General features: G+C 40.9%; 3 protein-coding genes across 6 annotated transcripts in view; all 3 read right to left on the reverse strand.

The window, feature by feature from the left end:
* Positions 1-3,575, reverse strand: part of scrib (scribble planar cell polarity protein) — a 48,635-nt gene extending 45,060 nt beyond the window's left edge. The window contains 1 exon segment of the mRNA XM_055229892.1: positions 2,576-3,575. Within this exon segment, the coding sequence (XP_055085867.1) occupies positions 2,576-2,734 (159 nt within the window). The 5' untranslated portion in view covers positions 2,735-3,575.
* Positions 3,576-3,835: 260 nt separating this feature from the next.
* Positions 3,836-10,298, reverse strand: LOC117388214 (poly(U)-binding-splicing factor PUF60-like). 3 transcript variants are annotated; one of them, XM_033985711.2, is made up of 11 exons: positions 10,227-10,297; positions 9,373-9,468; positions 8,610-8,699; positions 8,091-8,141; positions 6,951-7,112; positions 6,783-6,875; positions 5,746-5,959; positions 5,466-5,665; positions 5,087-5,201; positions 4,560-4,807; positions 3,836-4,483 (listed from the first exon to the last, which is right to left on the reverse strand). In XM_033985711.2, the coding sequence occupies exons 1-11, from the start codon at positions 10,245-10,247 to the stop codon at positions 4,184-4,186; spliced, it is 1,590 nt and encodes a 529-aa protein (XP_033841602.1). In that variant the 5' UTR covers positions 10,248-10,297; the 3' UTR covers positions 3,836-4,183. The 3 variants fall into 3 exon arrangements, with proteins under 3 accessions (XP_033841602.1, XP_055085990.1, XP_033841604.1); XM_055230015.1 differs by lacking the exon at positions 10,227-10,297 and adding an exon at positions 9,634-9,720 and having other exon boundaries at positions 3,912-4,483; XM_033985713.2 differs by lacking the exon at positions 8,091-8,141 and having other exon boundaries at positions 3,916-4,483; positions 10,227-10,298.
* Positions 10,299-10,552: 254 nt separating this feature from the next.
* Positions 10,553-14,121, reverse strand: part of nrbp2b (nuclear receptor binding protein 2b) — a 37,858-nt gene continuing 34,289 nt past the window's right edge. Inside the window, exons 11-18 of one of the 2 annotated variants that reach the window (XM_033985858.2) lie at positions 13,866-13,998; positions 13,229-13,331; positions 13,098-13,148; positions 12,880-13,015; positions 12,731-12,784; positions 12,581-12,644; positions 12,452-12,507; positions 10,553-12,382 (exon numbers count right to left, since the gene is read on the reverse strand). In XM_033985858.2, coding sequence (XP_033841749.1) covers positions 12,296-12,382; positions 12,452-12,507; positions 12,581-12,644; positions 12,731-12,784; positions 12,880-13,015; positions 13,098-13,148; positions 13,229-13,331; positions 13,866-13,998 — 684 coding nt within the window. In that variant the 3' untranslated portion in view covers positions 10,553-12,295. The remainder of the gene's footprint in view (positions 12,383-12,451; positions 12,508-12,580; positions 12,645-12,730; positions 12,785-12,879; positions 13,016-13,097; positions 13,149-13,228; positions 13,332-13,865; positions 13,999-14,121) is intronic. The other variant, XM_055230033.1, reaches the window with a different exon arrangement.

A 14,121-nucleotide genomic window follows, 5' to 3' on the forward strand; every position in this document is an offset into this window, starting at 1 on the left:
GTTCATATTTTGGTCTTTTTGTTAATTCTTCTGGGCGTGTTTAGAAGTTAAACTTTGAACAGTATCCTATTAGTAAAATTCACATTTCAAATTGAATAACAATGCTTGTCAGAAATTTGGCAATTTTTCACAAATCTTTCAGTCCCATCAAACTCATTCCCTTAGAGAAAATTATTTACCCATCCACATGAATGCAAACATGTTAATAATAAAATAACCATTACTACCTTTATTGGAATACTGGGATACTGGGAAAGTCACGCCCATTTGGGATAAGCTCCCTTTTTGACAATGGGGAAATGGAGACTCAGAGATACCCTACACCAGGCCATGTAGCTCGCTGCACCTTGCACATGCCTCCCTTCTGGCTCCTCACTGCTCTCCCCAGCAGGTGCCACTACCATAGCTTCAGGTGGGATTGATTTGTCATTTTAATGTAGGTCTGATAAAGCAGAGCACTTAGAAAGACCCATGATGCTGGATATGAGGGGGCGCAACAACGCAGATGAATGGATTCTTTGTAAGTTGTCATGGGACTAGAGTTGAGAAAGCCTAAAAAGATAATTCCTTCTTCCTCCACTGTCTTTTAGATAGGGGACAGATAAAATGTGGTAGCAGACCTTTTAATGCCCATAGGTATAGTTCGCTTGAATGCTTCAACTAGCAAAATAGACTTTACACATAGTGGAACTGTAATGTAAATATTGCATTTCTGTGGCTAAAGAAATAGTCCACAAAAGAGGTATCAGAGATTAGCCAAGTGCATTAAGTAAACAGAGACTCGTCACAGCATTAAGGGCTAGAGATGAAGAGGGGAATTCCTCGCCAGCTGCTACTTAACAATCTTTTCGCCCATTTCACAAAGACAAATAATTGCAAGAACTTCCAACACAAAAACATAACCTTCTTCCTTGATTTTCTGAAACTGCTAGTGTTAAGGTATAGAGGTCTTATTAAGGTGATATAAGAGAAGAAAAGTATAATTGGGAAGTGAGGGGGGGAAGCACTGGAGTGAGTGGAGAAGCCCTTAAGAATCCAACAGGGCATCTAAAGCTCCATCTGTTGACCAAGTTAAACCCCTACGAATATAAGCTAAAGCTACATAGATGTGCGCCCAAAAGCACTGTGTGTCCCATTTACTTCACTCAAGACAACATCTTGCCACTAGATTTACCATGAGCACACGTTTCTCTCAATGGCCCAGCAAGAACTACTACTGATTTACAGTCATCACACTTTTGCCCCCAAGTAGAATGGCAAGATCAATTGAATTACAGTTCAATGGCCACAGTTACCAAAGTGTCCAAATAATTAATTCAATTAAAAACATAAAATCCAAAATTGTTTAGCTCTACCACAAACACACGTTACACTTTAACTTCTTTAAATGGTAAAAATGCAGAAGTTGTTTGTTGAATGGCTTGCAGCTCAACATTTCATCAGAGCTTATGCCTGAAGTCAGACTCAAAGCACTACTGACAAGTGCACCCAGACTTGTCTGACGTGTACACAAAATAACATGAGAGAGGGACAGCAGCACATGCAGACACCATGGGACTGGAGAACCACTCCATGTGCTTATTATGGTAATGACAGGGCTCATACAGGGCTTGTGCTTGACCTGTCTGGGACAGTCCTGTAGCACTGGCCCTCCCGAAGCCCTGCTGACATGGTCAACCAGAGGACCTGTATGTCTGCTCACCACATAACCATAAGATGCTCTGACGATTTATGACTCTACACTAATGTCACAAAGCAGGCTTTAGGAATGCTGGATGCATGCTGAGTTATTATAGGCTTGAAAAGTTGAGTTCATAAATAAATAATGCCATTCTGTTCAACGTTATTTAAAAACACAGAAGTTCTGTTCTAAAAAAGACAATACTCAGCCTGTAGCCTGAACTGGATAATAATGCTTCATTATCAACCAAAGTAGCCCATGCAATTGTCTATGAATGACCTCTACTGACCAGGGCATTCACACAGACCCTTGTGCTTCATTACAATGAGAATCAGTGCCTTAGACTCTGTCCTTTTTCAGGCTAACGGAGTACAAGAAGCCACAAGTTAAAATGAGCATTTTACTCCCGCTCCACAACCAATACTGTGGTACTAACCTCTCTTTAAATAAACTCTGGCTCTACATGTGAACTTCTGTCATATTTCAAATGGTATGGGTGTGGGTGGGGAAAGGATTACAGCTCATTCCACACATGCCTTCCCACTCTGCATCCACTCAAAACGCCCAAGTGGTCTATGCACCACTTGTTTTGGTGTGAAAAGTTCCCAATTACAAGTGGCTACATATGATATGGAGTACGCCTTTTACCTTTAGGCATGGTCTAAAGCAATTTACCACATGGGTTGGGAGGTTGACAGGCCAAACATATTGTCATAACAGAACTAGGTAATGGAACATTCGTTCGGTAGTGTTTGTACCATCATGTTAGATGTACGTTCATGACACCTGCTAGTGTCTTACTGAACGTGTGTTATGTCCAGCAGAACTACAATGACGTTGCTGTTGTGTAGAGTTTATTCTACTGAGGACTAATATTGTAGAAGGTATAATTACCTTGGGTAGTTCTTTGAGTTGGTTGGCATCAAGGAGCAGCTCCTCCAGGCTGCGGCTGTAGCGGTATATCTCATCGGGGACCGTCTGCAGGTTGCAGTGCCGCTTGTCCACCGACTCTACGTGGCGATTGCACCGCCACAGGGGGATACACTTGAGCATGTCCGGCCGCCTGGGGGTCGTGGTTGCCGGTGCTACTGAACTCTCCGCATCGGAGGTGAAGCAGAGGGATGTCCGCTGGGAGAAAGAACAATGTAGAAACGGGTCACCCAAGTCAAAACAATTACGGTGCTCCCACGATGAACATTAACAGGAGGCCGAAATCCACTTAGCTGTTAGGCACAAAATAATCCCTTAGAAGAGTTGGTTAGTTCTATCCCGGTTTCAGTTCAGATGCAGGGTAGTAGTAGATCTACTCCATCCGCACGGGAATCACAACCCACACGAAGAAACTCCTCCAAAGACACTTTATCGCTTACACTATAAATGTCCAAACACATTAAATAAACAATGCGTGTTTTGCTGCTACCACATCCTGGTTTCACGTTGAAGCTCGGCATTGACTAGCAGAACATGCCCAGCTATGCAGAGATCATTCAGTCAATGGATAAAGGTGAAACACGCCATCATTGTGCTCCCAATTAAAACATACAGGTAAAGATAAACTTGTAAAACTAGATAAAAGCCCTCAATCGACTACAACGCGATATCTTTATCCACTGCGACTGTTGTTAATAAGCTCGTTCTGGTTAGCTAACGAAAGCTAGCGGCTCACTGAACGTCTTTGTGCTCAGCTTTAGCGGTCTTTACCAATACTTCTTCACTTCATGGCTGCGAAAAACACCTTCTGATCTCTTCTCGAGATGTCCTCATAATATCCAACATGTGCCATAAATGAAATCCTCCGTCTCTTTCTTCAATCACTCCGTAGGTGAAGCGCCAGCGGAGACCAGGAGCTGAGGAGTTGCGCTTCCTTCCCACCCCTGGATGAGGCAGGCCCATGGGCAGGCCAGGCCGGTTTAGAGTGTTGGGGGCTGGGCTTGGCTCACTTCAGCACCGCCACTTTGGTCCAACAGAATGGAGCACGGCGAAGGCCTCAGGTTATTGCGGAGCGACACCCAGTGGAGGATAAAATTTACTGCGCCATTTTGATAACGGCGTGGGAAGGTAATTTGTGATAATTGTATGCGATATTCAGATATGGATTGGAGATATGTATGCGTAAGTCACCAGTTAGCTTAAAAACACAATATTAAACAGTAAGCCTGTAGAAAATGCTTTATGGTGTTTAATTGGACAAAGAATATATTTTATTGTAGAAAGACAGTGTACATATTTCAGCAATTTATTATAAAGAGTACTGGAGCAGTCAAGCAGGAAGCCTATTTTCAGCAAAATCCCCAAAAAACAAGTTTACACAAAAAAAAGAATAGGGCTTTGACAAACAACAAAGCAGAATTAGGACAAACAGCTGTCTAACCCTATAAACAGGATTATTAACATTTACATTTAAAAATAAAAAAACATAATTACAAGTTTCAGAGGCCTGCATCCCAAGCTGCAGACTGAAACTTTAGAGCGATAGTTTATATTGGGCTTGTGAACCAGAGTTTATGCAGAAAGGTCACTGCTGTTAAAACGGTCTTGGTCGTACACTTCAGCAACAACTTTGCGGCCTCCAAACCATCGATCGTTAAGAGCCGATATTGCTTTGTTCATTTCTGAAGCATTGGAAAATTCTACAAAGATTTTGACAATAATATCTGCGTCCTCTTCCTCTCCTTGTTTCTCCTGATAGATGATGACTCTGTTCACATTCCCAAATTTGCCACATTCCTCAGTCACTTCTCCTTCAAGGTCATCATCGATATCCTCTGGTCCAACCATATTTCTAAGCACCATGACGGTAGACTAAATGAAAATAGAACATTAAGGGATTTTGAATTTTAGTTAGTGGTGTCTTTCATTCAAAATGAAAAGCACATACCTCAGATTTCCGCAGCAGTTTTTGCATGACCATATGTCGAGCACTGCTGCCAGAAATGCTCATATGCTCTTGGTCACTTAACATTTCCTGTCCCGTTCCATCTTGGAGCGTCTCCTCTTTCTCCTCTTTCTTTTCCTGTGGATTTGCGCCCAGTGTTTGAGCGGCGAGGACTGGTGGTGACGCTAGCACAGGGTTCACTAGACCTACTTGAGGAAGCACAGGTATGGGAGGGCGCACCGGTGTTACACCTGTTAAAATGGAGAGGCAAATGGGAGTATGCCACTTAAAAACAAACCTTTCACCCAGCAAGTATTAAATGCAACAAATGTCTCTCAACTGGGGCCATGTATTTGTAACTTTGTAAAGTGTACAGATTTGAAAAACACAAAAAAAAACACATACTTATAATTATTACTTATATATATATATATATATATATATATATATAATATATAATATATAAAATGGGACACTTTATATACCTTTACATTACTGTGCACATTTCCTCATTTAAATATTTCATTTACCTGTGATTACCCCTGGTGCCTGGGCTGCCATAACAGCTTGAGGGATTCCCATTTGTTGCCCAAGAAGTTGCGGGGCTGTTAATGCCCCCAGAACAGATGCGCCAGCTACAGCCTCCTTAAGAGAGTGTTGCCCAAGACACCAGAAACAGGAAGACAGAGCAGGGCAGCAGAGTCAACAATGATATTCAATTGCAAAGTAAACTCACCATGGATATTCTTAATGGGAATCAAAGTAGCATATTAAACACTAAACTCTAGAATAATTGAAGATTGTATTTTTTATAAAATATTAGGGTTTCTTTGCACATGGTTAATTTAGGGTTAACTGAAACGGCTTGTTAGAGGGGCCTTACGTTGCTTTTGCTAGGATCATACTTGCCTGGGCTGTAATCTTGGCAGTGGCTGCTGCTGCAGCTACAGCCGCTGCAGGAGGCATGCCCCCGGGTGTTGTAGAAGTCAAGGGAGTCAGTAATGGCATAGGTGGGGTCACTGCTTTGCCTACTCGGAGGTACTGACCACCAAGGTCAAACAGGTTCATAGAAGATACAGCATCCAGAGCTGACTGGGGCTTTTCATACTCTAGAAGTAAATACAGTAAGTGCATCAATATGACAGCAACATCAACAAGAGCAGAAGCGACTGGGGGGCCATTAGCTCACCAATGAAGCCAAAGCCTCTGTGCCGCCCTGAGTTGGGATCTCTGGCTAACGTGCAAGACTTGATCCTTCCAAAGGCTTCAAACACACTCTTGATGTCATCATCTGACAGGTCAGGGTGGACCGACGCCACGTAGATTCGGTTATATGCGCGTGCCTCCTCTGCCAGCTGGTCAATGATGGGTTGCGCCTGACCGATGTTACTTGGGCGCCCAACCTATAGCACAGATCATACGAGTAGGGCGACTGAGTAGGGGGTTCATAGGTGTAACTAGGCGCGCACGCTAAGGCTGCTTGGATAACTTCGGAAAAGCCACCATTTTCAGCCAAACAACTAATATTAAGGTTTTCCGGGGGGGCCTACCAGTTAAACCAACACGTGGGAAAGTTGGAGATTGTATGCTAGAAAATATGAACCTAAAAGGTTGTCTATTAAAAAAAAAAAAAAAAAACATTAAAAAACCTACTTAAAATAAGCCACCATTTAATCTGCTGGGGTACTAAAAAAACGCAGAGCACTTGGAGCTCAATTAGCTGAGCAGGCGGCAATACCGAAAGTTACCAGAAGTCAGTACTGCTAATACGTGACCCTGAAAGCCTTGCCTATCTGCAAAGAACCCTGTAAACTTCCTAAACCTCATCTCGTAGGGACAAAGATCTGTACTACAGATGGGGCGGCCAAGCAACACCAACCAGGCGCAGCCCATCATCAGCACAACATGGACATAGAGGCACGTGACACCGCAGGGCGTCTAACTGGAGCTCGTCACTAGCAGCCTTGGCAACATCATGGAAGCAAACACACAGCAGACACACACCACAATGACACACAACAACACGTACCTGAAATCAACAAACAGACAAAAAGAAAAAGAAATTAGTGTGTCCCAAAAAAATTAAAACAACAAAACTGTATAGAAGCAAAAAATGAAACATACTTTTGAAATTGTGTTTAAATTATAATACTGGAATGACCATAAACAAACTTTCATTTTAGGATCAAAAATGAGAACAATGCTATAAATTGACAGGGGACTCACCTTTATGTTCCTGCCCCCCAACATGACTGAATTCATCTGGTCCAGAGCCAACTGTGCAGCCTCTGGTACGTCATATTCCACAAATGCAAAACCCTGCAATTTTGAAATTTAGTAGACATTTATTACATCTTAAAATCATAATAAAGCAAATATTGATACTGCACTGACCTTATGCTTCATTGTAACAGAATCCCAAGACATATCAATGCTCTTAATTGGACCAAAGGGGGCAAAAGCCTGTCTGATGGTGTCTTCACCAAGCTCGTAGTAAATGGAACCCACATAGACCCGACACATGATTGCTAGTGCACGTTGTCGCTGCGCTGCCACCTGCCAATGAGGAAAATTTTAATAAGTGCAAGGATTAAAAAGGAGAGCAACCACACACACGCACACTAAAAAAAGGATTTGGGGTTTTTCTAATGTGCCCCACCCCCCCAAAAAACAATAACCAACCAAGGCCAATTCAAAGTAAAAGGTGAGTAAAATAAAGCATTCAGCACAACTCTGCATTAAGAGTTGTACATGGTGATGGCCTCGTTGGTTTTCACCATATTGCCTCTTTCCTGTTTCTAGTGAACAAGTCAAAGGGGCAAACACTTCACATGCACATACAGCCTTTATTTATTTTTTTTTTTGGCATCATTATCAACTAACCTGTAGTCCATGGTTGCAAGTAAGATAACAAAAGAAAATAAAATCCATTTTAAGTCTTGCTGAAAGCAATTCGAGTGCTCTTTTAAGTGGATGGGGATTTTCAAAGAGGTTGCTATGCAACTTTTTTTTGCTTATGATTTAGTCATAATACATATTAGCAGCTAAATTGATGACATAATGGGATGATAATCTAATTTCACACAGAAAGAGGTTGACTTTGAGATGGCCAAAAAGACCTGTCATGTACTTCTCTCATTTTGGTCCAAAGTGATTGATATCCCTCTTTCATCCCATGCCAACAGCTGTTCTTTTAAATGTGCAAATGCATATTTTTTTAAAAAGACCAAATCTTTACCTAGAAAAAAAAAAAAAGTCTAAAATCTGAACGGCCTCAAATGCTGACTACCATCTTGTTTGAATACTGCAGAAGAAGAAGCCTGTAGACCATTCAAGAAAGCAACAGCGTTTTACAAATTACCCAGAGAAGAATTACAGAATAGTTCAGGAAAAGAAAAGCAAAACTATGTCTTCTTATAAAATATGCATTCTTGACAAAGGGCATGGTTTGTTGCAAAGGCAACTGGTAAAAGAAGGGTAACAGTCCTTTTATAATTGGAATGCGCACAAAAAATAATTTAATAATCTATTGACCGATTGTAAAGGTGAGAGAGGATCTCCAAAGCCCATTGTCACTGCTGCCATCTGAAAGACAGTAAAGATGAAAAAGTGCTGAAAAGTAGGTTAAATATCCCTTAGCTGATAAAACGGCATTTGCTTTGCTAGATAGACCAAAGTAAAGATAAGAACGCCAGTCCTAAACAGTTCGAAGAGTTGTGTCCCCAACTTAAAAAACAAACCACTGAACAGTAGTAAACAAAAACAAGGACCAATTATTGCCAGTTATTTCAATCACAACCAAAGCCTCTGCTGAAGATCATCACCATCTGAAAGAAAAAGAAGCAAAAGCAAGCGTGCAAAGTCTACTGCCGCTCCCTCGAGGGGGGAGGGAAGGAAGGGAAGTGAAAGGCATCGTCCTATGTTAACATCTGGCCGGGATTTAATGATGCGGTACTCATCAACACTGCTTTGACAGTCTCTACAGTCGGTCACTGACCACACATGAAATAAAATATTTATGAGCAGTGTTTATAAACTGGAAAAGCATCTCACCTGCAGGTTGGTGAGCTGCTGTTGTTGATGGGCGATGGTCTGCTTCACCAAAACACTCTTAATGCTCTGTTCCATGGCATATTTCTTGGCCTGAAAAGTAGCAGATACATATTTAATAATAGCAGGAGGCTAAACAATAAAAAACTATACATTATGTACATAGACTGTATATATATATATATATATATATATATATATATATATATATATAAATAAATAAAAGGACATAGCTAAGCCACATTCCAAATAGGAAGTGATCATGGGCGTGCTTCTGGCTCCAATTCACTTTATATTGAAAAACTGTCACCCCTTTGTAACTGCTGGAGTGAGCCATGCCATTTTGTATAAACCTGGTGTACATGATCCTTTTTTTAAATTTCGCTATTGTGTCCGTAAATCAAGATATGAACACTAATAACAGACTAATCAGGCGCCTTCTTTCCCCAAGGTCGCTCTGATTAGTGTTAGCAAAAGGATTCACGGACAGCCAAACCTGCAGTGCTGACAGGAAGGGGCTACCTTAAACAGCCTATCTTCAGATTGGCTCTTTGGTGGCTATGACACTTGCGGTTGGAATTTCAAATATGGAACTCTGCTCCAAATAACTGCAGCCTCGATGAGCTTCATTCAACTGGAGCGAACGCTATGGGTGACGTAACACTCACTTAGTCCACTTCTTTATACAGTCTATGATTAGGCCACACACTCATTGTACCTACAGAAGTATACGTTATTACATGCCTTCACTGTAGGCATAGCTTACCCTCTGCAGTGCTTCTTGCTGCTCTGAGGTGAGCGGCGGAAGGCCAAGCTTGGTGCCTGTGCCTTGTCCATTCTCCATCTTCTGCGTTTCACCTCCCTGTAATTCAAACTATCATTTAGTTCATTTAAATGATGAGGTGCAACCACAATACATACAATTTCGCGATACAGGCACTAATCATAATAAAAATCCCTGCGGAGACAATACAATGATGCTACCACATGCACCAGATGATAACGCGGCAGGAGCGGTACTCCTTACCTACTTAACCCGCTATCCCCGGGTCCACAGTGAGCAGGACAACTCCCAAAGGGAGCACGGTTGGTCAGAGGCTTTAACGATTCAATTATTTCTGGGGGAAAGAAAATTCCTTCAGACTAGCAATAGAAGTATCAGGTACCTAAAGACACAATGAGCCGAGCGCCATCCCAAGGTCTGCGCGTCTTTCCGTGTAGCATTAGCTCCTGTTGGTGCATTGCTAACAAGACCTCGATTGTCTCTAATGATCGAGAATATTCGAACGGACACGATCATATTATGAACACACACACTGGTAGAAACATACAGAGTACAGAATTGCAAGATTTCATCAGCCATCTCGGGGAAAACGACCAAGTACACGATCATTACACTGAGGAGGCCTACTCTGCGGGACCACGCATTATGCTTTTTATGCTAACGTTTGTTACACGCTAACTAGCGCCTACGCTTTCAATTCGATAACCCATCCAACAAACTAATATTTCGTCTTTAACCTTGTCGTACGTGCATCTTAACGATTCTATTTGCCTTTGCATAAGAAAGGCGAAGATGAGGTAACGATAATAAATGAAAAATAAGATTTTTTTATTTACCGCAGTCTCTGTAACCGCCATACGCACACCCCCTCTGCAAGGCCCACCAGTGTTTGCAGTTATCGCGAGAACTGTCTCGTTTGAATAAAAAGTATCGCGATACTTTGACAGATTTTGCTATGACGTAATCATATTTGGGGGCGCGGCATGGATCTATAATATCGACACAGTCAATTAAATCAACTGATATGATCTTATACTTCCATGTGGTATGAGTATAGATCACTGATAGGCCTACCATACACGCATATTGCAGTCTATCACGTTTCTGTGGTTAAATGGTAGGTTATAGATTGTTTAAACTACATCAATAATATTGTCAACTCACGATATTTTCTCACTTTGTTTATTGTTGAGTAATTAATTGCATTGCCTAGACAACATTTTACAAATATTTAATTAAGTACCTATAGAACACATTCAGAGGCCAGTTCCATTCCACATATTCACAGAATAAAAAGTATGTAATTAAATTAAATGGACATCATTTATTTGTTTGCACAGTCAAAACATTCATTTTCTTTGTCAGATCCCAGAATCTTGATGATTCTGATAATTCATAATAACTTTATTTAGGCAAGATGCAGTATTAGGCCAATGGACACAGCCACACAGTGCAGGATATTAAGACATGCTGTTTGCCAGATCAAATGAGTACATGAGTGGTAGGCTACTGGTTTTGTGATCCTGCTCTAAGTGAATGACCTACTAGCCAGTAGCCACAAACAATAGCAGTCTGAACTAGGTGAATCTCAGGGAAAATTTGCCAAATGATCCCCGGACTTTGCTGTATAATTATAATATAACTGCTTGACAACTGACAACTGCAATACTGTAGCCTACAGTCAAAGAGAAACATTTAAACAGACAAAACAAAGGTAACAAACAACAATATGATGTATGTTGGACATCTGTCACTTTGTCATTGACACGTCTCTGATGAAAAATGTAAACCAAGCATTATATAATTTATAGTACATTCTGCAATGTTGCCATAAATGGTACAAAGAGGAAAACAAATTTAAAATGGCAAAATTGCATCATGACTGTGATGACAATCTACATGCAAATCTACTGCACAGCACAGCAGATGCATATAAGACACATGTAAAAAGAGCACATAATTTTAGTTGATAAAAATGGATACAACAATCAAAAGAAATAATTAACCTAACACTATGGCAATTTTATGTTTGGTTTGATTTGATAATGGACCCTAAAATATTCTATCTATAGATTTACCAGAATCAATTTACCATGTGCATAGCAGATGCTACTTTGAATGTGAGAGCAATTTCTAAGAATTCTTTCATAAAATACCTCAAATACATACATAAAAAAAGAGTTTTGTTCCACTGTGTTGAGAAAGATGCCAATTCTATGCTGTAGACTGCCATGCAGGCACTTTTCAGGTCTTTGGCTTCTATAATACTTGTGCAGGGCTGAACCCTGAAGAGCACTACGGGCTAAAGAAGCAGAATCTCTTCCCCCTTAATTGAGACGTGGCATGTTTTAGAACTGGGAGAAACATTACATGTAATGTAATAGTGTATTGGCTTTGACAAACATAAAGGCTTGTGGAAATAGTATGTTATGAAAATGTGCACATTGCACAATGATCATATGGTTCATAGTCAAACACAAACAGAATATCTATTAACAGCATATGGTGGATGGGCATCTTCCTTTAAAAATCAATGTTTTGGCCTGTAAATGGAGGGGGTATACTTTTACAGCTTTGTTTGCACATTTTAAACTAGACAGAGTGCAAATGAGGCTCATCATCATCTATAAAATAAAATGTAGAGGTCTCTTAAGTCAAAGTAGGCATGAAAGCCCTTTAGACAGGGAGTTTGCTAATGTTCCACTTTAGACTGATGTGGGAATGAAGAGCCATCAAAGCCGTGCTTCTGCTGCTCGCTGTGTGAGGGAGTTTCCAGACTGTTGCACTGTGGCTCTGTACATATCATCCACAACAGGGGCTTGGCTCTCCCTGTCCCAGCTGTGTGTCCTCAGCTGTCCTCTGCTCACTCCAGGCAGTCCCAGGGTCTCTGTTAGGGCCACTTTGCTCACTGTGCCACTGCAGACACAAGCCCTCGCACTCGATGTCGACTAATGGCATCCTCCAGGAAGCCTGCCACTTTGTCACTGTCCTCCTGTGGGACAACACAAATGGCATGAGATAAGAAACACACGTGTAAAGTGAGTACCATTCTTAAACCTACCTCATTAATGAAGGCGTAATGAACAAGTTCACTTGCAAGGTCTTTGGAGGTGTCAGCTAAAAGAATAACATATGCCTTTTAGCTTCAACAATACAAATACAAATGCAATGGTACTATATGCACACTCACTTGGAAGAATGTCACAGCTTAGCTGCCGATGAAGTTTGTCATCCATCTTTAAAAATAGAGATAGCTGGACAACAGCAGAGTATTATTACCATTTTTATAAGTGGAACCTTCAACACTATGTTCAGTGTACATAACGTATGTGTCACTCACATGTGTTTTGGTCCCTTCTTCATTTGATTCCAAATTACAGTGCATCTGAACAACCTACAAACAGGGAACAGTTCTTATAAAGAGATTGCCTTCATAATTTGATGGTAATAATTCCAGATGGAGGGCAGAGGATTGACGGTGCATCTGACCTTCCTGGTCTCAGTCTCCTGAGGTTCTGGGGTGGGCGTCTTGACTGTCTCCACCTGCTCTTGGGACAACGACAGAGCTCGTGGGACGGGGTGCGGCCGAGAAGACGCAAAGTTCATTAAAGGATAGATCCCATTCCTGGAAACAACATCCATTTGTTCATCATGCAAAGGCCTACTGAATTATTTTTATTCCTTTATTATAAAGCACTTGAACTTACTTTACATCTTCTAAAAACTTGTCAAGTTCTAATGGAGATACATGAGAATATCTGTAATAGACATATGGTAAAATATGCATTTAATCTTCATTTAAATGTAAATGTAACAATAGAAATAGTTGTAGATTTACTTGAGCTGCACTCCTGGTCTGTCATCATGCCTGATTTCAGCCATTACTGCATTAGGGTCAAAGGACTTGGTTTTCTCTTCCACACAGTTTTCTGGAAGCAGGTCTAAAAGTTCAACAAACACAGTTATTATGAGGATTATGCAGTACAATGGGGGCAATGTGAAATAACATTGTAAAATAGACTATCTTGGTCAACACTGCAAAAGACATAGCTACAAAAAGCAGATTTGACTAGGTTAGATTTTCTGGGTTCGCTGCTCTGGGATTTTTTTTACATGCTTCCAGATATTTGCCTGGTTGCAAAATGGATTTATTTTATTAATTTTATCTGTCATTGGAGATAGAAATTTTCACTTAAATAGTTAACTAAATAAAAATAAACAAATCCAAAAAAGGAAAAAATTTACAGAATATAGAATACTATAAATCCAAATTGTAGTAGTAAGTACATAAGGTTTGGTTTAAGCCCATTTTAGTCCTAATGTAGACTTTGGTTTGGTCCTGTTCTGGTTTTGACCTAGTCCTGGTTTAGTTTCAGCTTTAGACCCAGTTAAGTCCTAATTTTAGTGTATGTTGCAAATGTTGGCACATTTTGGTGAGAGCGGTGCTGAGGTGGGTAGGAATGGGTGGCACTCACATTGGTTATTGATGAGGCAGTGGGCAGCAAGCAGTTTGAGGGAGTGGACTTCAAACAGGACCCGGTGAAACAGAAGGTCATGAGCTGTGGGGCGGAACTTGGCGTCGTGGCGCAAACAGGACTGGGTGAACTCCTACAGGGGGAGTGAGCATTACAACAAACAATATGATTTATACCAGATTATTTAACGGCACTGTACCTGATTTTTATTGTCTTAAAATGTGAAAAACGGATCCAGTACATTGTATATGAAAGT

This window comes from Periophthalmus magnuspinnatus, chromosome 20 (genome assembly GCF_009829125.3).
Source record: "Periophthalmus magnuspinnatus isolate fPerMag1 chromosome 20, fPerMag1.2.pri, whole genome shotgun sequence".
NCBI lineage: Eukaryota > Metazoa > Chordata > Actinopteri > Gobiiformes > Gobiidae > Periophthalmus > Periophthalmus magnuspinnatus.

Excerpts from the sequence above, each read along its gene's own strand:
- LOC117388214 (XM_033985711.2), bottom strand. The coding sequence starts at position 10,247 with ATGGCGGTTACAGAGACTGCG. Across the intron at positions 6,876-6,950 it reads CTGTTACAATGAAGCATAAG|GGTTTTGCATTTGTGGAATA; the intron begins GTCAGTGCAGTA and ends TCAAAATTGCAG. Across the intron at positions 5,666-5,745 it reads CAGAGGCTTTGGCTTCATTG|AGTATGAAAAGCCCCAGTCA; the intron begins GTGAGCTAATGG and ends ATTTACTTCTAG.